The following is a 23282-nucleotide window of genomic DNA, read 5'->3' on the forward strand; positions in this document are numbered from 1 at the left end:
AAAAAAAAAAAGAAAAGAAAAGAAATGATTTCCAAGCCAATAAAAGACTCTGTTTCAAAGAATATCTTTCAAAAAATTATTGGGGCATGACACCCAAGGTTATCCTCTGGCCTGTACAAGCACATAACCACACCCATACCCAAACTATACACAATGACACACACACAAAGAAAAACTGCCAGGTTTTGAAATCAAGCTAATGGTAAATATGTATAGTCCCAGCTACTCAGAACAAAACAAGGAGATTACTTGTATCCAAGAGTTTGAGAGCAATCTGGGCAATATAGGGAAACCCCGACTCATAAATCAGATAAATCTGTCTTTAAAATGCATAGCAACAGAGGAACAACATTCCCAGAATACAGCAGGGGGTGTGGAAAGGAACAGCCTGGAGCCAACCCATAGTTTTCCTCATTTTAAACACCTTATTCTAATTTTTGAGCAAATGCCTATGAATAAAATTCAAAAGACATAAGCAGGTGTGAAGCAAAAATGACCACCTCCCTCCTATCATGCTGAGCTCCTCGGAAACAGTGTCCTTTAGATGTGACTGGTACCTTCAGGAATTTACCACTACCATAACCGGAGTCAGACCCAGCACAGCTCTTCCCTTCCAGTGCCATTAACACTGGGCATACTGTTAGCACTTTCACATGAACTTCTTTATGGGTCTTCTATTGGCACTTACACTGTCTTCTTTTCATTATGTATATCCCTAATGCTTCAACTCTTGAATATATACAATATATAAGGTCTGTTGAGTACTTTAATAAGTAACAAATGAAGTATATTGTTTCTAGGATCCTGCTGTGAGGTGTGACTCAAGCAGCAATTCACACAAATAAACAGAGTCCGTAGTCCACCTTGTTAATAACCTCTCCTCTGAGAAGAGTTAAATGAGTCCTCTGTCCTTGTAGATCTGAACCCACAAGAACTGTTAAGGCACTAGGAGTACTCCCCAGAAGGAAATCCCTTTGTTTCCTCATATAGGCCTAGGAACTCAAACTTCCTGCCTTTCTCCTAAACTCTGTAACTTACTGAAGGTCCAGAGATTCCACTAACATATTTCCCAAATGGCTAGTAGTGCCCTTCTTTCTCCACATTCAGGAAGCTGCTTCATGGTATGAATTTTCTAACCATTACAGAGATGGACATGAACATGGGTATAATAAGGAGGAAGTTGTATCATAATCTTGCAAAAATGCTTACTGTTCTTTTTAGTGAATAGCTGAAGCTCTGCCTTTTGTTTCAACAAATGTTTTGTCTCTGAAAAAAAATTAATTCTTTGAAATTTTCATACAATGCAATTTGAGCCTCCCAGATCCATATGCCTCCCAGATCCATCCTTAACTCCTTAACCCTCAACTTTGAGTCTATTTTTAAATAATTCATCAAGTCTAATTTGTACCACTCATACTCTTGATAACATCCAGTGGAATGTGATCAGCCTAACAGTGGACATACTCCATTACTCTTAAGAAAAACTGACTCTCCTTCCCCATTATTTTTCCTCTCTTTTTTTTTTCCTTTTTTTTTTTGGAGGGGGGTGGGGGGTTCCGAGGCAAGGTTTCTCTATGTAGCCCCCTGGTTGTCCTGGAATTCACTCTGTAGACCAGGTTGGCCTCGAACTCAGAAATCCGCCTGCCTCTGCCTCCCAAGTGCTGGGATTAAAGGCATGCACCACCACCACCTGGCCATTTTTCCTTTCTTGAAACAGATCTAGTTGTCTTGAGACTTGCTATATAGACCAGGCTAGCCTCAAACTAAGAGATCCAACTGTCTCTGTCTTTGCCTTCCCAATGTTGGGATTAAAGGAGTATGCCACCACACCCAGCCTCTACTGTGTCTCTTTAAAATAAAGGGAAAGGGATGCTGAAGTCAAACAACTACACAACTAAAAAGGATTTCCACTGAACCAGAGAACTAGTTAAAAAGAGAAGATGCTTTTTTGTCTGTTTTCTTTTTTTGAGACAGTCTCTCTACATAGCCCTGGCTGTGCTAGAACTATGTAGACTAGGTCTGCCTCTGCTCCCAAGTGCTAGGATTAAAGACATGTGTCACTACACGGGCTTACGAGATGAATATTTCTTTGGGGGATGAATATGTAAATTCTGACATTTTAGAATTGTATCTTTCATTTCCTGTTTTGTTTTGTTTTTTTTGACACAAGATCTTACCTTAACCCAAGATGACCCTGAACTTGAGGCAACCCTCTTGCCTCAGCTTCCCAAGTGCTGTAATTGCAGTTCACCATCTTACCTAGATCATCTTTTTTTTTTTCAGACACCCCAGAAGAGGGCATCAGATCTCATTACAGATGGTTGTGAGCCACCATGTGGTTGCTGGGATTTGAACTCAGGACCTTCAGAAGAGCAGTCAGTGCTCTTAACCGCCGAGCCATCTCTCCAGCCCATCTAGATCACCTTTTATTTATCTTTTCCCTACAGCACATGTGCGGACTCCAGAGGACAACTTGCAGCAATCACTTCCCTCCTACCTTGTGAGCCCCAGAAACTGAACTCAGGTCACTGGGCCTAATGGCACTTGCCTCTGGGTCATTTCATCAGCCTTCATCTTATTTTGGATGTTAGTAATTTGATCTTCTTTTTTATCAATCTACTTCAAGATCTATAAATTCTGTTGATCTTATATTTAGACTTAATGATTTCTACTAGTTCCCAGTATTTCTTTTGATTATATTATTTTTACTCACTCAAATATATAGTATATACTACATTTTGAATGTTACTATGATTAAAGTATAAAAAGAAATCTTAAATGGACTTTAAAGAAGAGCCAAGAATGTGGTAAATATATTATATTTTAATAAACAGTAACTGATTAATGCATATTAATATCTTGTAAAACAGAAAAAAAATGAAATATATAATAAATATATTTGAGGAAGGAGTCAAATGAATTAAGGTTATTTTGATCCTTTTATTGTCTGTGGGAGGGGTAGTAAGGGACACATTCACTTTAGGTTGTTGTACTTTATGATGATCAGAAGGCAAACTCCTGACGCCTTCTCAGATTCCCTTGCGTCTTTTCTTTTCAGAGTTGAGGCTTACCTTCTACTCCAGCACGGCTGGCCTTGCTCAGCTTCCTTAGCTGGCAGGAGTCCAACCTGCAGTCACCAAGTCTACCTGTCCTGAGTTGTCACTGCACCTTTCACAGCTGTACACAATACCACAATATTAAAATGAGAGCCAGGCATGTAGTTCAGATGGGAGAGTGCTTGATTCACAAGTATATACCCTTGGGTTTGATTCCCAGCATCAAATAAAACTAGGTGTAGTGGCTCATACCAGCAAGATGGCTCCGCAGGTAAAGCAGCTTGCTGCCAAACCTGACAACCTGGGTTTCATCCCTGGACCTTCCTGGTGGAAGCTGAAACTGTTAGCTGTAAGTTGTTTTCTGACCTCCAACATGCAAGGGAAGGCAAGCATGCAACCACCTTCACCTCCACACACAACAGACAGACGACAGACAGACGATTAATTTTTCTCTCCCTGCTATGGGCTACTCAGAGGTGTCTCTTTGTGGCCCTCTTTATAACTGCACATTCCAAGAAGGCACATTTGCTGGGAGGTGCCTGCATTTACTCACAGCTTGTCATGAAGCCTGACCACCGTGCTAACACACTGTAACACACAGTATTTCCCCTAGCATTTTCTCTGTTCTTCCTCAACATCAATCCCAAGACTGGCACCTCTCAAATGAAGTAACAATACTTTATCTTTGTCTTATGTTATTTTCTAGGGAACTCAAGTTTAGAAATTCCACTAAAAGAATAAAAGCAACATACAAGCTTCTAACTAATCAGGAAAAATTTAGAAGGCTTAAAAATACAATTCAGAAGATACGATGGTTTAAACTAATACCACAAGGTATATTTTGACTCCCCCAAAAATCAGTGGTTACATGTATACTTGAATATAAGGGTACTAAGTATATTTATTGTACTATGTATTAATTTAATTTACATACTAAGTGTAAATAGACTAAGTGCTTTAATTAAAAGATAAAAATTGTCAGACTGAATGACAAGAATATGAAGGGCTTAGGGCTAATTCAGGATAAAATGCTTGTCTAGCATGCAGGAGACTGTGTTTAAACTACAGCACTAGAGAAAATGAAGTGAAAATGTACACATTTGACTTGAGTCCCTAATACATGACCCCTTCCCCAAGAAAGTACACACTTAGTGGAAGAATATCAAATTAATATATTATGAAGTTACAAGAAGGAAATAGGAAATTAAAGACCCAAGTTTTTTTGTTTTTCAAGACAGGGTTTCTCTGTGTAGCCCTAGCTGTCCTAGAACTCACTCTGTACACCAGGTTGGCCTCGAACTCAGAAATTTGCCTGCCTCTGCCCTCACAGGTGCTGGGATTAAAGGCGTGCACCACCACTGCCAGGCAAGACCCAAGTTTTAATTACCATTCTCTCTGTCTCTGTCTTTGTCTCTGTGTCTCTCTGTGTCTCTCTGTCTCTCTCTCTCTCTCTCTCTGTCTCTCTCTTTCTCTCTGTGTGTGTGTGTATGTGTGCTAGGGATGGTCACTAGGCCCTTACACACACTAAACATGTGCTCTTATGCTAAGAAACACACTCAAGCTTCTACTTCTGTAATCTTTAAGGAAGACTAATATTTTTCTAAATGATTATAAAAAAGTAATTCCTTTTGAAACATTATGACAATATTCATCTTAACCTTATCAAACATGGAAATGAAATCTAAAACTGGGACTATCCTCTCTCTCAGACAATGAGTTTAAGTCTTTGCTCTGATTTCATTTCTGTTGAGGTGATAAAATGTTCCAACAGAAAGCAAAACAAAGAGAGGAAGGATTTGGCTAAAATTTCAGTCCTTAACAGCAAGGAAGTCACCCGATGATAAGCTTAAGACAGCTGGTCACATCATAGCCATGGCCAAAAGCAGATAGAAATAAATGTACCCATGCTGCCTACTAGCTTGCTGCTTATGCCCATCTAGCTAATTCAGAACTCCATGTCAGAGAAAGGTTCCACCAACAATGGGCTAAGTCTCCCTGCATCAATTAACAAGGTAATTCCAAGACATACACGACCAGAGGGCAACCTGATCTAGAGAACTCCTCAACTGAGGCTGTCCCCTGAGGTGATTCTAGATTTCAACAAGGTGACAACTGGAGGTACCTAGTCTTGAAATGCTAAATTTGGTTGATATACATGGGAGTCCTACCCTGTTCTGAATATAAATGGAAAAAGTGTAGATTGAGGCCCCCCTCTTCGAAGAGGGAATGTGGGGGAGGGGCTGGGAGGAGAGTAGGGAGGAAAAACTTGGGTCGGAGATGTAAAAAAGAAAAAATAAGGAAAAATTAAAAAACTAGCTACCACATTCTCTAATACATTCTGGTGACTTTTATTTCTTCTTCCTTTTATTGCTTGGTCAGTTGGTTTTGTTTTGTTTTTTCTCTATGTAGCCTTGACTCTATTGTAGTCCTAGAACTCACTCTGTAAACCAGGCTGTCCTTGAACTCGGAGATCCACTTGCCTCTGCCTCTGAAGTGCTAGGATTAAAGGTGTGCACCACCACAGACTGGCGCTGGTGGCTTTTCAAGATGAGACATTCAAGGTCTTTCTTCTAAGCATGGTAGGAGTAAGAGATAAAGACTATTCTGACTGTGCTAGAAGCATATCTTACAAATTACTAACACCTCTGTTGCCTTCTCGGGTGACTATCCCACAAGAGCCATAAATATTTTTATTAAAAAGTGTTCAGTATCCCTAGCCATCAGGAAAATGCTGAGATACCATCTAACTCCAGCAGGGCTACCATCAATAAATCTAATGAACACTGAAAATGATATAGACAGAAAGAAACCCTTATTCACTGTTGGTAAGGGTGCAAACTAAAACAGCCACTGTAGAAGGGAGTTTGGATTGTCCTCAAAAAGTTACAAATAGAAGCCTGGCATGGTGGCACATGCCTTTAATCCTAGCACTCAGGAGGCAGAGGTAGGTAGATCTCTGTGAGTTCAAGACCAGCCTAGTCTACAAAACTGAACAAGTTCCAAAAGAGCCAGAGAGACCCTGTCTTGAAAAAAAAAAATTAAAAATAGGACTACTGTATGATTCCCATACTCCTCACATATACCCAGGGAACTTTGGATCTTACCAGAGAGACATTTCCCATATTTACTATTGCTTTATTCACTATAGCAAAGAATTAGAATCAACCTCACTGCCCATCAACATATGAATGGATAATGAAAATGTGATATACAAATAAAAATGGACTATTATTTAGCTCCAAAGAAAAATGTGATTACGTCAGGCAATGGTGGTGCACAATTTAACCCCAGCACTCTGGAGGCAGAAGCAGGCCTAAGTTCGAGGCCCAGCCTAGTATATGTGCGTTCCAGGACCGCCAACCTGCCCCCCCAACACAGACACACAGACACACACACAAAATCAAAGTGATTGCAACATTTGCAGAAAAATGGATGGACTTAGAATGTATAATATTAAGTGAGGCCACATGACCTCAGAAAAAGGAGCATGTTCTTCATATGCAGAATACAGCCAATAATAGATGTGTACTTATAAACAGATGAGTAAGTGGGGACAGTACAACATACAGGAAAGGAAGAAGAAAGCCTAAGTCGTAGAGGATTCGGAAGGACTGCAAGCAGGAGATAAATTCAAAGTGTGAAAGGATAGAAAGCTAACTGTCCTAAAAATTGTCCTTATTTTGGGCTTGTACCACAGTAAGAGTCAAGATTTTGAGCTCTACTAAAAACAAAACAAACAAAAAGACTTTATCTATTTATGTTCATTTTAAAAAAAAAGCTAGTAGTGATGTATTATTTTAAAATATACAGTTAATATGTTTGGAGTTATTTAAAATTTATATTGAGAAAAATGTATATATTTTCAGTATTGCTGTAGACAAGCATCTACATAAGACTGTTCAATTGATTGTTGTTTTATATCAACTTTTGTAATACTCATTTTTATTGTTACAATATTTAAAGAATATGACAAAATAAAAAAAATGAAAGGTATTACAAAAAAGAAAAAAAAGAAAGCTAACTGTCTCTCTAGTTCCAACTGTGACAGGGCTTTTTTTAGTTTGCATAGCGGATGTGTATAAAAATGCATTCAATAGTTAAGTATAAAATCCAGTGTGAGGCTGGCTCTATAGCTTCTGTTCCAACTAGCTATTCAAATTGTAAAGAAGTTCACTGAGTTGTACAGTCTTTGGGTCTGTTTTGGGGGGTGTATTTATTTGCAGTGTTCTTTTATAATAAAAAATTGTTTTTAATTTAAAAGTAATTTTAAAAAAGAACCACTGAGTCTAGACTCAGTGAATATGAATCCTGGGAGAAACATCTAGTAGACTGGACTCTAACTTAACTCTGTGTGTGTGGGTGTGGGGGGGAGGGTTGTATTCATTTGTGTGCATGCATAGTTTGTTTGGATTTTTTTCTTAAATAGCATTTTTTGGGAACAGTGTGGTAGGTAAGGGTCGTCAGCAAAAGGGTCAATTTAGTCACTGGGAAGGGATGGCCCTTGTCTGAGGTGATGTCAGTTAGCAAGATGAACAAAGATGTGTAGATGAAAGCAGTGACTAACCAAAAGTTAATAGAAATCTAAATTAATTGAGTGCGGCTAGAAGGATCAGATGAAGGCACACTATATAGAGGTAATTAAAGAAAAAGGACTAGAACGTGGTACTGTTGATGACTTGGTGGTTGAAATCACTCCAAAAGGCAGAGAACCCTGGTACCTGACAGTGTAAAGAAGGAACTCCTACAAAGAATAAGAACATTCTTTGTTCAGCATATCAGGTAATGTAAGGGTGAACTAGAATGTGTTGTTCTGTAGATTTATTTCTGAAAGTAAAACTTGCTATAATTAGAAATTGATTTCCCAAAATAAAGTCTGTTTTATGATAGTATACAGTCTACAATTAAAAAAAAAAAAAAGAGCATACTTTAGAGCTGGACAAATGGCAATGATTAAGAACATTTGCTGCTTTTGCACAGGACCTGTGTTCAGTTCCCAGCACCCACACTGGGCAGTTTACAACTGCCTTGTAACCACTTCCAGGAAATCTCATGCCCTCTTCTGACCCCTGTGGGTAAACAAACTCATGTAGACACTCATACATGCATGTAAATAAAAATCTAAAATGAAAAAACTGAGATTATGACATCAACTTAATCATTATAAGTAATTTACATATATACTAATGACTTAGAATAAAAATGGCTCAAAATAATAGAAAATAAAATTAAATTTTAATGCATACCAGTGATAAGAATCCAAATAAAAATACTCTATTTTCACAGTTAAAAGTTTCTCAAATCAGACCTTCTTTCAAAGTGTTTCATGTTTTAATTAGAGAACAATTTATTCAAAGAATCATTTTATTTACAGTTACAAGTTTTGTTTTGTTTTTAAACCCACTCAATGTGTGTGTTCTTTGTGTTGGAATCAAATACCTGAAGGAGTTGGGATCTTATGAATACAGCCAGGACAACAGTGGAGAGAGTCATGAACAAAGACATCACAGTCCACACAAAAAACATTTTGGCACACTGTGCAAACATAGACCTGCAATGGAAAAGAGAAAGGCAAATAAACAAAATTAGTTTCTAAAAGTTAAGAACCGCATAGCCAAAAGACAATTCAGTTGCCTTGCTCTCTATATTCTTCAATGTTACCCTCCTACACACTTTATTAACCCCAATGTATTAAATCTAACACAATTTCCTGAAACCTCACACATTTTTTTCCCCTCTTAAGCCTGTCCTTAGAAGTAAGGAGTGGCCAGGCAGTTTAATCCCAGCACTTGGGAGGCAGAGGCAGGTGGATTTCTGAGTTCAAGGCCAGCCTGGTCTACACAGTGAGTTCCAGGACAGGCAGGACTATACAGAGAAACCCTGTCTCAAAAAAAAAAAAAAAAAGGGAGTAAGGAGTGGCTCTTAGAGAATGGCCTTTCAATTGCAGTATATGGCAAACAGAGCTGGGAGGGTAAACACACACATATAATTCTAGCACTTGGAAAGTGGAGGCAGGAAGATCATAAATTCAAAGTCATCCTAGGCCACATATCAAGTTCCAGACCAGCTTGGGCTACAAGACTGTTGGGGGAGGGGAGGCAAAAAAAAAATACAAGAGTATATCAAATGATACACATAAGGAATATAAGAATTTTTTTAAAAAATTATATTATTTAATCAGTATTACATATATGGGCTAATATCCTAGAGTAATAACATACAGATTAAAAATAGACTACATTTCAAATGTGTAAAAATGTATTCTTTAAAACTGACAAATGGAGCCTGCTTGTAACACGAAAGCTAGTACTCAGAAAACTACCTGAAAGCTTCCTTCCTAAAGAGTAGCTTTGATGATGTTGGTCCTTATACTCACAGAAAAGTAGTCCTCATCTCTTATCAAGGAAACTTCTCTTTGCAAAAGATGGAGACCAATACAGAAAACCACAACCAATCAAAATGCAGGGTTGTGGATCCTGGTCCCAACTGACACATCTACAATACAGCTCCTGCACCTGAAGCTCAGGGATCATTGCAAAAGAGGGGAAAGAAAGATTGTAAAATCCAGAGAAATGACCAGGCAGTGGTGGCGCACGCCTTTAATCCCAGCACTTGGGAGGCACAGGCAGGGGGATTTCTGAGTTCCAGGCCAGCCTGGACTACAGAGTTCCAGGACAGCCAGGGCTACATAGGGAAACCCTGTCTCAAAAAACAAAATAAATAAATAAATAAATAAATAAATAAAATAAAACTTTGAAAAAAATCGAGAGAAATGGGGAGTCTGTTGTGATAGTGCATCTCCCAGGAATGTTAGACACACCCATCACACTTGATTTTGTAACTGCCTAAACATGAACAAGGACAACAAACATGTTAACATGGATACAGGGAAGCCCATGGGGCCTCAGCCACACCATGGGACACTGACAGTGGGAGAATAGTCTTCCCAACAGGTTACCCAATTATCAATGGTCAAACCTGAAAACACATAGTAATACACAGACAGAGCAGGCTTTCCTTGTGTATTTAGGGACGAACTGACAGACAGATGCACGGATGGATGGATGGATGGATGGATGGATGGATGGATGGATGAAGAGAGCTCAAAGGATGAAGCACTTTCCCATGCAAACATGAAGTTTTATCCCCAGAACTCATATAAAGGTTGAAGGAGAAAGCTAGCTTCCAAACATTATCCTCTGACCTGCACACATGCACTATGGCATCGATGGGCTCACACTCTGACATACACATTATACTCTCTAATACACTAATAGTAAATTTTAATACTACCAAATGATTTTCTAAAGTGGTTTTGGTGAGGCTGAAGCTACTAATGACAAAGAAAAATGTAAAAAGTTTTTTTTTTCCAACTTAGAGACTCATACCCAGGGCTTCATGCATATTATGTAGGTAAAATACCCCACCAGTGCCAAGGCATATAAAATTTAATAAAAAGAAAAAAATTTTTTTCTCTATTTACTTTATTGTTTGTTTGTTTTGAGAGATAGGAAGGACTACATCGTCCAGACTGGTCCTGAATTTAGGATCCTCCTGGCTCAGTCTCTGAACAATCAAGATATTACACACCTGCTACTATACCTACCTTAACAGAACTGTTTTATTTGTGAGAACAAGCATGGCACAGTAGTCCTAGCCTGTGATCTCAGCACTGAGCCCATTCCCAGCTTTAAACTCCTGTCTTAAGATGAGAGCTCACTATGCTGCCCAGGATGGCCTTGAATTCCTGGGTTCACGTGTTTTCTTTGCCTACCATCTCAGTAGCTGAGATCATAGATACAAGCCTCTGCACCTGGCTCTGTCTTCAAAAACAGTTTAAAGAATTTTATTATTCGCACAATGTTTTATTTATAAAATCATAATGCTAATTTCAAAATAAGTTATAACACATTCTAAAGTATAACACTATATTTTTAATATTTCTAAACTAAATGCAACTTTACTTGAAAAACTGAAAAGTATTTAAAATCTCTCTGTAGTAAAATAAGAATGAGAATGACAAAAGTATTTAAATTATTTTGTTTCCATTTTACTGTCTCTTTTGGTTTTTCGAGACAGGGTTTCTCTGTGTAGCCCTGGCTGTCCTGGAACTCACTCTGTAGACCAGACTGGCCTCGAACTCAGAAATCCACCTGCCTCTGCCTCCCAAGTGCTGGGAGTAAAGGTGTGTGCCACCACTGCCCGGCCACTTATAACTTCTTATGGTGTCACTGTTTCAATATTTCTTGTATATTATTTCTTGTGTATTAATGTTGAAAAAGCCAATAAACTTACATGTTGGTCTTTCAATTCCCCCTGACATCCATAACAAAACCTGAAAAAGAAAGTTTGAGAATCATTTTTCTAGTTTTCACTCACTAAAATAATTTAATAAATAATTATATTTACATGTGACTTTTAGAGAGAGTCTTAGAAAGTAATTAGTGGGGTTTTTTTTTGATCTTTCAATATGAGTTACAGTACTCTTATTATTGCCTAGACTGTTGTCCTTTACAGTATATATAATAACTCTGTTTATAATTCCTAAGAACAAGAAGAAAATATATACAATATGGCCCAGGTCATCACAGAGCCTAAAATTTAGTTCTTATTTTCATTATACATATACTTTCTATAAGAATTTGATGCCTACAGAAAACTATCTGAAAACTATCTATCAGTTATCCCAAATATGGTACGTTTCCTAGATGAGTACGCCAAGGAATTTGTTACATATAAGGGATATATGTTTGTTTTTCAGAACTTGTTTAAAGAATTAGAGTTCTTGACTGGGGCTGGTATATACCTTTGTAGTAGAATACAAGCTTAGCATGTATAAAGCTCTAAAATCAATAACATCATCCCTGTCCACAGGTTCTTAGAATTTATTACCAAACAGCAATCTTAGCCAGGGGGTGGTAGCACACACCTTTACTCCTGGAAGAGGCAGACAGATTTCTGAGCTTAAGGCCGGGCTGATCTACAGAGCAAGTTCTAGGATAGCCGAAGCTACACAGAAAATCCCTGTCATAGGAAAAACAACCAAAAAACAAAACAAAAAATCCCCAGCAATCTTTGATTTTATTCTCTTCACTTTATTTCTACCTCCCCTGAAGAAACTTTAACATTTTTTTAAAAAGATTTTATTTATTATTATAATTAAGTACACTGTAGCTGTCTTCAGACACACCAGAAGAGGGCGTCAGGTCTCATTACAGGTGGTTGTGAGCCACCATGTGGTTGCTGGGATTTGAACTCAGGACCTTCGGAAGAGCAGTCAGTGATCTTACCCACTGAGCCATCTCTCCAGGCCCTTACCTTTAACATTTAAAAAAAAAGATGGTCAGCAGTTAAAAGCACATGCTACTATTCCCAGTATTTACATCAGATGGCTCACAACCTCCAGTTCCAAGGGGTTCCAAAGCCTCTAGTCTCTACCAGCACCTATACTCACATCCATATGTCAACATATACATATAAGTGAAAAATAACAAAATTGTTTTTAAAAATTTAGCTGACACACTTATTAAGTGTGCAGTTTTATTTATAAGTACTAGCTATGAACCTTCAACTATGCAAGAATTTCTCTTTTAACCCTCTTTTAACCCTCTTGATCCAATAATGTGTACATGTATATATTTCCTTTTTTCTCTCTCTCTTTCCTTTTTTTTATTTACTTATTTTTAAATTAATTAATGGGGCTGGAGAGATGGCTCAGCGGGTAAGAGCACCGACTGCTCTTCCAAAGGTCATGAGTTCAAATCCCAGCATCCAAATGGTGGTTTACAACCACCGTAATGAGATCTGATGCCCTCTTCTGGTGTGTCTGAACACAGCTACAGTGTACTCACATATAGTAAATAAATAAATCTTAAAAAAAAAAAATTAATTAATTAATTAATTTATTTATTTATTTTGTTTTTTGAGGCAGAGTTTCTCTGTGTAGCTTTGGCTATCCTGGAACTTGCTTGATAGGCCAGGGTGAACTTGAACTCATAGACAGCGGCCTGCCATGTGCCACCATTACCCAACTTTGGTATTTCTATATAATTAAACCACCAACTTGTACAAAACAACATTCACTTTTTAATTTATTCCACATATAAATATTTCAGCTCTGACAAGTATGTGTGCATGTTCACGTGTATGGTACGAATGTGTGATGGTGCATGTGCAGGTATACGTGGAAGCCACAGGTCATTACCCTGGTGTTTTTTTTTTTTATCACTCCATTTTATTTTTGTTTTGTTTTACCCAATTCAAAGTTATTTTTAAGATAATGTCTCTTATTGAACCTGGAGCTCACTGATTGGCTATACTAATTGCCCAACCAGCCCCAGTGTGCCCACCCCCAGTGCTAAGATTATAGGTACACACTTGATAGGCCCAGCTTTTTACCCAAGTGCTGGGGATTTAAACTCTAGACATACTGTTCACACAGCAATACTGAACAACTGGGCCCATCTCCTCAGCCCCTAATTTTCCTTTGGTGATAATTAATTCCAAGCTTACTTTCCTACATAACTGGCACAATTTAGCTCTAATCTTTCCCTGAATAGCCTAGACAGCCTCTGAATACATTTAACTCTCAGAAAATAATATTGTTTTCATCCCCTCAAGACATGTTTCTTGGAGAATTCCAAAGACTGACTCTCCCTGGAACAGCCATCATCCTCATCTCCTCTCATTGTCCTAAAGCTTCCTCTGGCTTATTTGCCGTTAGAGGCAGATCCTCAGACCCCACATCCTCAGATCTCCTTCTCAGTCCTGCTTCCTCTAGAACTTCCCCTAAAGTATCTCTTTTCAGCTAAGCAATTTTTATAACATTTTATTTATCTGTGTGTGTATATGTGTGTGAGCACTTGTGTGCTATGGTGTACATTTGGAACACAGGACATCTTGTGGAGTCAACTCCCTCCTTCTATCATGTGGGTCCTTGGGATTGAACTCAGTTCATCAGGCTCGGTGGCAGATGCCTTTGTGTACTAGGCCAGGCCTCCCCCAAAAGAGACTTTTTGAGACCTCACATCTTTACGTTTTTATAGACACAAAGCTGACAGCTTACCAGGGGATATGATTCAAGTCAGTTGTACTTTTCCCTAAAAAATTTGAGGGTGAATGCCCTGGTTAGCACCTGGTGTGGCTAATAGTGTTAGTGTTTTGCTACATATTTTAAACTTTCACAACTGTGTAGAAAATTATGTTTTTTAAAAGGAAAATACTTCCTTGAACTACTCAATGATTTCCTACCCTACAATGTATCTTTCTTTTTCACATTATTCTGACAGTGAGCCTTCTATATAAATTCATCTGTATCATCTTTAACTCTCCTATTTACACCTCATTAACACCTTTTTATCCTGCCATCTTTCTTCAACTCTATCTTTGAATCCATCTACTAGACTTTTTCATTAAGTTCACACTTACCTGAAACCTGAAACAATGCAACTTTGGTTTTGAGTTGCCAGTTTGAACCAATATCAAAAAAAAGTTCATACTATCTAGTATCAGTGAAGTATGGGTAAATAATATATAAAGCCTCTTTAAAGGACAAATTTACAACATCTACCAAAACTCATATAACTTTTGACTCAATAATTCCACCTGAGAATTTGTCCTGCATATTCTTGTACAAATATTTAGAGATACAGACATGGGCTTGTTAATAGCAAAGAGATAATCTTAAATAGTTAATATAAGGCAATTGGTTATGTAAGTCACATAATACAACCAAGAAATATGATGCAATTTGAAAAGCAAGACTGATCTAGACATGTTTATTTGAAATTACTTCTTTTGCATATGTAGTGTAGGTGGTGCATACATGAGTAGGCCAGAGGTTGGTATAGGGTGTATTCCTCAATCACTCTCTACCTTATTTTAAGAACCAAGGTCTTTCACTGAACCTGGAGCTCACTGGATGGCTAGGCTAGCTGGCCTACGGAATGCCTGGAATCCTCCAGTCTCTGCCTTACAACGCTGAAATTACAAGAATGTGAGTCCACGTCCAGCATTATTTATGTGGGTGCTGGGTATCCAAACTCAAGTCTCACTCTTGCATAGTAAGTATCCTTACCCACCGAGCCATCTCTTCATCTGCATATTAAGTTTCTTCTATACTATCTTTAAATATGAAAAGTGATGAGTTATTATTATATCTTTAAGTGTGAAAAGTGTTGAATTATTATATATGAAAAATATAATTATTTTGTGATCAAAAGTTCCCAAATGCTGATGCTTTTAGAAATAGTAAAGATTCATTTCCTAAAAAAAAAAAGAATCTATAATCAACCAACCACTTCCACTTCAGCTTTTACTACTAGAAATGTCAGTAAGAAAATAACCACAGGTTCTTGATTATGTTTAGCTAGCCTTTTCTCTTCAGTAATATTCAAGGCCAGCTGTTAGGTATTCATAAATTTTGGGGGTGGTTGTTAAACTACTGACAGCTGAAAACTGGCCACTGGCAGGACCATTTTATTAAAGGCCTCAGAAAATACAGGTATAGCATCTCCTAGGGCTGAGAGTGCAGGCGCTAGGTGCTAGAAACCTAACCTGGTTCTAAGAGCAGTGCACATTCCTAACCACTGAGCCATCTTTCTAGCCCCCACCCCAGCTTCCACTCCCCACCAAACCAATATATCATTACTCTTAACTTACTCTTTATTACTATACTCTTTATATTTTTTTGGGGGGGAGGGGGGGTTGGTTTTTTCGAGACAGGGTTTCGCTGTGTAGCCCTGGGTCCACTCTGTAGACCAGGCTGGCCTCGAACTCAGAAATCCACCTGCCTCTGCCTCCCAAGTGCTGGGATTAAAGGCATGCGCCACCACTGCACAGCTATATATTACTTTTAACTATAAATATGTGAGTTTAGGGAAATAAACAGATTGCTGGAAAAATAGAGTATTCTACATCTCATTTTCAATATTAGAAATCTTACAAATTAATATGACCTTAAGGAGTTGTTTCAATCACTAGTTTACCATTGTGACATATAAATTAATCAAAATTCATTTACCTTTCTCCTTTATATTCTTCTAGGGCAACTTCTTGAAAAGCATCCAAAGGAAATAAATGATGGTAAGATCTTGCCAAATGAGGTGCAGACACCAAAGTAAGACCTAACGCATAAAGACAGAAACATTAGTAAGCCTAGCTTCATAAAGACAAAGGCTAAAAAGTCTAAAGATATACTTAGAAAAACACTTTCAAGTGTTTTCATTTCTATTTTTCTAGCGATGGGGATCAACTGTAGGGCCTCACACACACTAGAAAAGCTACATACATACTGTACTACATATCTAGCACTCAAGGATTTTTAGGACCCTGAGTACTTTTTAGCTGTAGCCATAAAAAGAGATTTCAGGATAGAATTCAATCTGTCACTCAAAACATGACCCAAAGAGCCAAAAAGTGCCTATTAAAATTATCATAGTGCTTTTAAAGAAAACATTAATCAGAAAGAGGATCAGGAAACTTCTGTGATGGCATGTTTATTCTTAGAAATGAAGTACTAGAGTGTGAATGATAAAAGCGATCTATTTTTCTTTATACAAATTAAATATATAATAAGCAAGATTCAACATTTATGTTTATTTCAACAGCTATATAATTATGAATTTATTTAATGCTAATTTACTTAATAAGGAATAATAGGGTTCTTACCACATATTTTACATTCAACAGGAAGCTCACAGTACTTTGCTCGACACTGTGGGCAGAAATAGCCTCCCAATGTAAGTCCTGGCTCAGTGCTATTATTATCCAAATGCCTGTGGGTGGAAAAAGTTATTTTTAAAAGGTGAAAAGAGCTAAAGAAAGTATGTTTTAATTCCAGCAGTCAGGAGGCAGAGGCAGGTGGATTTCTGTAAGTTCAAGCCCAGAGTAGTCTAATAGTGAGTTCAAGGCCAGCCAGGACTACATAGTAGTACCCTGTCTCAAAAGATAAAATACATTATTTATTAGAAAACATATATGTCTTGTTGCTCACTAATACTGTTCTTTTTTCTGTCTTCCCTTTTATTTTAAAGTTTCTCTTAGAGAAAGATTTAGTTTAGTTTTAATTCCGTGTATGTGTGTGTATCTCTGACTGGGTATGTGTACATGAATGCAGGTGTCCTTAGAAACCAGAGGTGTTAGATCCCCTGACAGGCAGTTATGAGCTGCTCAGTGTAGGTGCTAGGAACCAAACTCTGGTTCTGTGGAGGAACATTACACGATCTTAACCACTGAACTATCTCTTCAGCCCCTCCAGTGCACTTTCCATCTCAGACAAGATTCTTCATTTCTACAAGCTTGATTTGACCTCTTTTTATACATTTTCAAGTTCTCCTTCACTTAAGAGACTAGAGAGCATATTTACATTGGCTATTTTAATACTGTCATCTACTAATTTTAGCAAGTGTTTTCTCACTGTTTCCATTCTATAATTTTTCTCTGTTATTCTCATTCTCATATTTTCTCTCTATCCCCTACCTCCCACCCTCCTCCCCCAAATCTCCTTCTTCCTCCCCTCTCTTCCCAGTGTTTCCATAACTCAAGCCAGCCTTAAATTTGCTGTGCCCTCCTTTCTCCTGCCCAAGTGCTGGCATGTGGTGATGTACAGCAGCAGCACAGCTGACGGCCTAGTCACTTCTGCATCCTGTGACAGATTGTAATCTGTGTTGTTCTGGGTGCTAATTATTTTTCTCCAGAAATATAGAGCTTTATTTTAGAATAAAGTAACTTAGGTACTTACTGATCTATTAAAAAAAATTTTTAAGTATCATACGTCTGGCCTAGTAGCTACTAATTTAATCTAGCCTCATTATTATGGGCTTTCTCAAATGTCTTTTGTGCAACTGAGAATTGAACCTCAGCCTTATGCAGAAAAGTTAAGTACTTTGCCACTTAGCTCTACCCCCAGCCCTCTTTTCCCTTTTTATTCTGAGAATAAAATAATACTTAGGGTGCTAAGTTTCTTAAGCGTCCACCAAAATAAACTTTATTTTTGAACTTCCTGTTCCATTATTTTTTTAATCATTAGAATATTATATGTATTATATGAATTATATGTAAACATGTATACATAATATATATTATATACATATATGTACCTTATACATATACATCTACTCATATGTACATTTTAAATGAAGATCTAAATATATACATCTACTCATATCTCCATTTCATTTCATTTATTTATGGCTTTTACAAATATAATCTATAGCCCAGAGTGACCTCAAACTCAAAACTATCACCTTGCCTTAGTCTCCAGAATCCTAGAAATACACATGTGAGCTAGCATGCCTGCCCCCACCTTTAATTTGGATGTTGGGTAATACACTATACACTGTACCTTGCCATTTTATTAGTAATATATCCTGACAATCACAGCATATACATACACAAAGAGGGCCATTTCTTTTAATGGCTATGCAGTTACACTAGCTTATAAAACTCATTATAAATTAAGACCTTCTAACTTAGAGGAATAAATTTTAAATGTTAAAATGTTATCACTGGGGGCTGGAGAGACAGCTCAGCAGTTGACCACACTGGCTGCTCTTCCAGAGGATCAGGGTTCAATTCCCAGCACCTACATGACAGATCACAAGTGTCTATAACTCCTGTTCCAGGGTATCTGACACCCTCATACAGACATGCATGCAGTCAAATCACCAATGTACATAAAAGTAAAATAAATTTAAAAAGTTATCACTGACAGTTGCTCTTTACTTACGCCATGCTGAAGGATGGTTTTGCATCCTGATCAGACAAAGAAGCAATGGTATGCTGAGGGAATCCTTAATAGGTTTAAAAAAAAAATAAAGCATTAATTTCTTTTATAGGCAAAAACCAGAATTTTATAAATAAGAATTCTTACCAGAAAGTCAACAAAGCTGTATAAAAGCTCTTTCCTGACTTTGAGGTAGATATGTGCCTATCATAGTTTAAAGAAACTCTAATTCTAAGGTATAAGAAAAAGTAGAGGAAAAAGAGTAATGATCTCTCTACATATGACCTCACACTCCAAAATTTATATCTATACTTTTAATTTAATAATACCACATTTAAAAAGAAATAGTTCACGTTTTATATAGTTTCTAATACAACCAAATATGTATTAAATGATACAGTAGTATCTCTTTAAGCACACCAAAATCCTTTCAAATGCTAGGCATAGTGACTCACACCTTTAATTGCAGTACTTGGAAGGCAGAAGCTGGTGATCTCAAGTGAGTTCGAGACCAGGCTGGTCTACAAAGTGAGTTCCAGGACAGCCAAAGCTACATAGTGTAAACTTGTCTCAAAAAAAGATTATTTAAAACGATCATTTTTATGACCAATAATTTTCTACTCCTTGAAAAAATATCAGACTAATTTGGCAAACTATGCTGTAACTTTCTGTTTTTACAGTTTGTATGACATACTTTGATTATACAATACAGATTTTATGGCTTATTTAAGAAATTTCTTACAACAAGTATTCATTAAATAAAGTATCTTTTTATCTTTCTAATTTAACAAGACCAGAAGTGTTGTCTACAAACAGGATGATGGGTGGCTTTAATTTCTCTTTTTATAAACATGTTTCAACATTTTTTTTAATTATAATATATTCCAAGTAGGAAAACAATTCTTAAATTGAAAATGATAACTTGCACAAATGAAAGCAGTATGCCTGACTTGAGGAAAAGGCACACAGTAAAAGCAACACAAGAAAGACACATACCCATGCGAATGAGTGAGCACTCAGAGCTTGAGCTGGCAGGAGGAGGGCTCACATGATGTGCTAACAACTCCTTGTAGTGGGTTTCATCTAAGATAACATGGTATGTGCCTAACAGGCAAAGGTAAAACACAGCAGGTTAAAGACAAGCGCTTCTGTGTAAAACCTACAGAAATTTCATTAGATAAAAATATATAATTTTATAACTATTTTAAGTAAATTATCACTTAAAAATAATTTAAATCTCTCAATCAATGTCTGTAGATATAATAGTAACTAAAATTAAAGCCAAGCTACACAATCTTTACAAAGTATTACAGACAGTGAGATTGCTAACTTTTTGAAAGTTATAACTCTAAAACACTGACCTACTGAGAATTCCTTGCATTTTAAACAGTTGCTTAGAACACTCAATAATATGTTTAAGAATACAGCTATATTTTGGACTACAGACTTAATTGGTTTAAGTTTAATGCTGTAAAACATCCTACTTATTTAATAAATTATTTCTTACACAGTAATTATAATTATTGAAGATAGCAGATATATACCACCAGTTTCACGAGCGAGTACAGTACAAACTCGAACCTCCGCAGATAATCCAATAACAGACACTCTAATTTTAGCTGTCTTCAGGGTCTTCATAAGTTCCAAAAAACATGAAAGATTTCAGGAGGAAAAAAATTTAATGAATAATAACCTTGAAAATGAATGTTCTGAAAACTAGTGCTACAGTCTGCCTTCAGTTTTTATCCTACCTTGATGAGATCATAAATATTAGATGGATCACAGGTAGTAAGGCTGCTGAAGATGATTAGTACTTCTCTACTTGTATGTCCAGGCATGTGTCTATAAAGGTAAAGATACATTCCAAGAGGTCACATAAATCACACTAGCTAAGAATCTATCCAAGATGGATAGATAGATGGATGAATAGATAGATAGATAGATAGATAAGATAGATAGATTTTTAGCCCAGGTTGACCTCAAACTCATGAGCCTCTTGCCTTAGCCTCTGCAGTACTAGAATTACTAACGTTCAATATATGCCTTGCCAATCAATTAATTCTCAATTAAAATTTTTTTCTTAGCTCTTATGTACTGCTGTGAATTTTATTTTATCTTTCAAACTCACTACAGATACACTTTAACTGATAAAATATAAGATAATCAACACCATTGAGCAGTGGTAGAGTATGCTTTTAATTCCAGAACTTGGGAATCAGAGGCAGACAGATCTCGAGTCCAAAGCCAGCATGGTCTACAGAGTGAGTTCTAGGACAGCCAAGGATTACACAGGGAAACTGTTTCGAAAAACCAAACCAACCAACAAACAAAAAACACCAAAATAAGCATCATAAATGACATTTTAGTTTTTTGATATTTAACTCTTTTGTTTTAACAGGCCTCACAGAGACCCATGTTGATATACTTTCAACACAATTCACAGAAAAAAATCTGAAAAAATAATAAATAACAATATAAACTGGTTATGGTTTTACATGCCTGTAATCTCAGAGTATAAAGATTTGGGAAGTAGAGATAGAAGAGTCAGGAATTAGGTCATCATTGGTTACACGACAAGCTGGAGGGCAGCCTGGACAACATGGGAAAATACTGATGTGAAGAAAGGAGAAAGGGAAGAAGAGGGAATAGGAAGGGAAAGAAAGACAGAAAGAAGGAAGGAAGGAAGGAAGGAACAAAGGAAGGAAAGAAGATGAAATGGGGCCTGGAGAGATGGCTCAGCAGCTAAGAGCACATACTGTTCTTGCAGAGGCCCTGAGTTCAATTCTAAGTACCCATTGTTGGGCAGTTCATAACTGCCTGTGTAGCTCCAAGGGATCTGAGACTCTCTGACCTGATTTATTCAAGTACACTTACACATATACATACACAGATACATAATTAAAAATAAAATAAATACATTTTAAATTACTGGGGGCTAGAGAGATGAATCAGCGGTTAAGAGCACTGACTGTTCTTCTGGAGGTCCTAAGTTCAAATCCCAGCAACCACATGGTGGCTCACAACCATCTGTAATGAGATCTGATGCCCTCTTCTGTGGTGTCTGAAGACAGCAACAGTGTACTTACATATAATAAATAAATAAATCTTTAAAAAAAAAATACTAACTTTAGGGTTTGCATAGCCATGCTTAAAGAATTATAGAGTGATGGTTCTCCATGGCAGGTCATATCTACAGCTTTCTTCAAAGATGTTATATGTTTCCTTGGATTTCCTAAAATAAAATGAAATAACTTTTAGTAAAACACTATATATAAATATGGAAAAGCATTTTGTTTCCAAACTGTATAAATCTATGATTTTAAAGAACAGAATGCCTTCAACTTCTACTTGTATCAATTTGCATGTTTAACAGGAAGTCTTATTACCTTCTGTTTTACTCATTTGTTTTGTTGATATAGAATCTCCCTATATAGCTCTGGCTGTCCTAGAACTCAAACTCAGAGATCTGCCTGACTCTGCCTCCTGAGTATAGGGATTAAAGATGTGCAACACTACTGAGGTTCAAAAGTCTCATTTCATACTGGAAATTACATTTTTTTGCTAGATATAAAATCCATATCCATTAATATACATTTAAAATGAATATTAATCTACAGTGAACAATCTTTACACTTATGAAGATCAGTATGTTCATATTTTAGCATCTCTGAAATAGGAAGATTACAAGTTCTAGGCCAACCTGAGCTACATAGTGTCAAAAACCAAAAATAACAGTACCAAAAGTTCTTAGAAAAATTGTTGATATAAAAAACTAATTTTTGCCGGGCGGTGGTGGCACACACCTTTAATCCCAGCACTTGGGAGGCAGAGGCAGGTGGATTTCTGAGTTCGAGGCCAGCCTGGTCTACACAGTGAGTTCTAGGACAGCCAGGGCTACACAGAGAAACCCTATCTCGAAAAACCAATAAAAAAAAAAATTAATTTTTATGTAGCTGAGCAAAGATAAAAGCAGGAAGATATGTATTTTTATTAGTAAAGTAAATATTCATAAAAAATGACATAATTCCATATTTTTCTTGGGGGAAGAAAATAAGAACTCACAAAGATCTAAAAAGGAGGATTCCAACAAAGTGCAGCTAGCTGTATTACTTTCATTAACATCTGAGAAGACTGGAGGACTATGCCTGCCGATGCTTCTAGAACAGCTGACAGACATCACCATAGCATTGCTATAAACAAGACATAGATAACTTCTAAGCTTTCCCATATAAACTTGGGGCTATTGAAAACATCATTTTTCTTGAGAGAATGAAGATTAGATAAAACCAAGATCCCTAGAAACAGCTACCTAAGAAATCAGCCTACCTCTAAATATATGCCAATTCCTTTTTGCAGTGAAATTATTTTGAAGCAGGTTTTGAGGTCTTCTATATGCTGAAGCCACACTCAGTGGGACCGTCTCCTGCTGCTTGCAGATGGAACTCTTGGCTCCATCTCTAGCACCATACCAGCCTGTATGCTGCCATGTTTCCTACCATGAGGAT

The 23282-nt window shown here is 37.1% G+C and overlaps 1 protein-coding gene across 2 annotated transcripts in view; it reads right to left on the reverse strand.

The window, feature by feature from the left end:
• Positions 1-23282, reverse strand: part of Gtf2h2c (GTF2H2 family member C) — a 32265-nt gene that overhangs the window by 1952 nt on the left and 7031 nt on the right. The window contains exons 8-17 of one of the 2 annotated variants that reach the window (XM_031360117.1): positions 21904-22009; positions 20529-20619; positions 20322-20409; positions 19774-19881; positions 18781-18844; positions 16722-16828; positions 16075-16177; positions 11349-11388; positions 8493-8604; positions 6978-7797 (exon numbers count right to left, since the gene is read on the reverse strand). In XM_031360117.1, coding sequence (XP_031215977.1) covers positions 7709-7797; positions 8493-8604; positions 11349-11388; positions 16075-16177; positions 16722-16828; positions 18781-18844; positions 19774-19881; positions 20322-20409; positions 20529-20619; positions 21904-22009 — 908 coding nt within the window. In that variant the 3' untranslated portion in view covers positions 6978-7708. Of the gene's footprint in view, positions 1-6977; positions 7798-8492; positions 8605-11348; positions 11389-16074; positions 16178-16721; positions 16829-18780; positions 18845-19773; positions 19882-20321; positions 20410-20528; positions 20620-21903; positions 22010-23282 lie in introns of those variants that run through there. The other variant, XM_031360118.1, reaches the window with a different exon arrangement.

This window comes from Mastomys coucha, unplaced genomic scaffold, assembly GCF_008632895.1.
Source record: "Mastomys coucha isolate ucsf_1 unplaced genomic scaffold, UCSF_Mcou_1 pScaffold8, whole genome shotgun sequence".
Classification (NCBI taxonomy): Eukaryota; Metazoa; Chordata; class Mammalia; order Rodentia; family Muridae; genus Mastomys; species Mastomys coucha.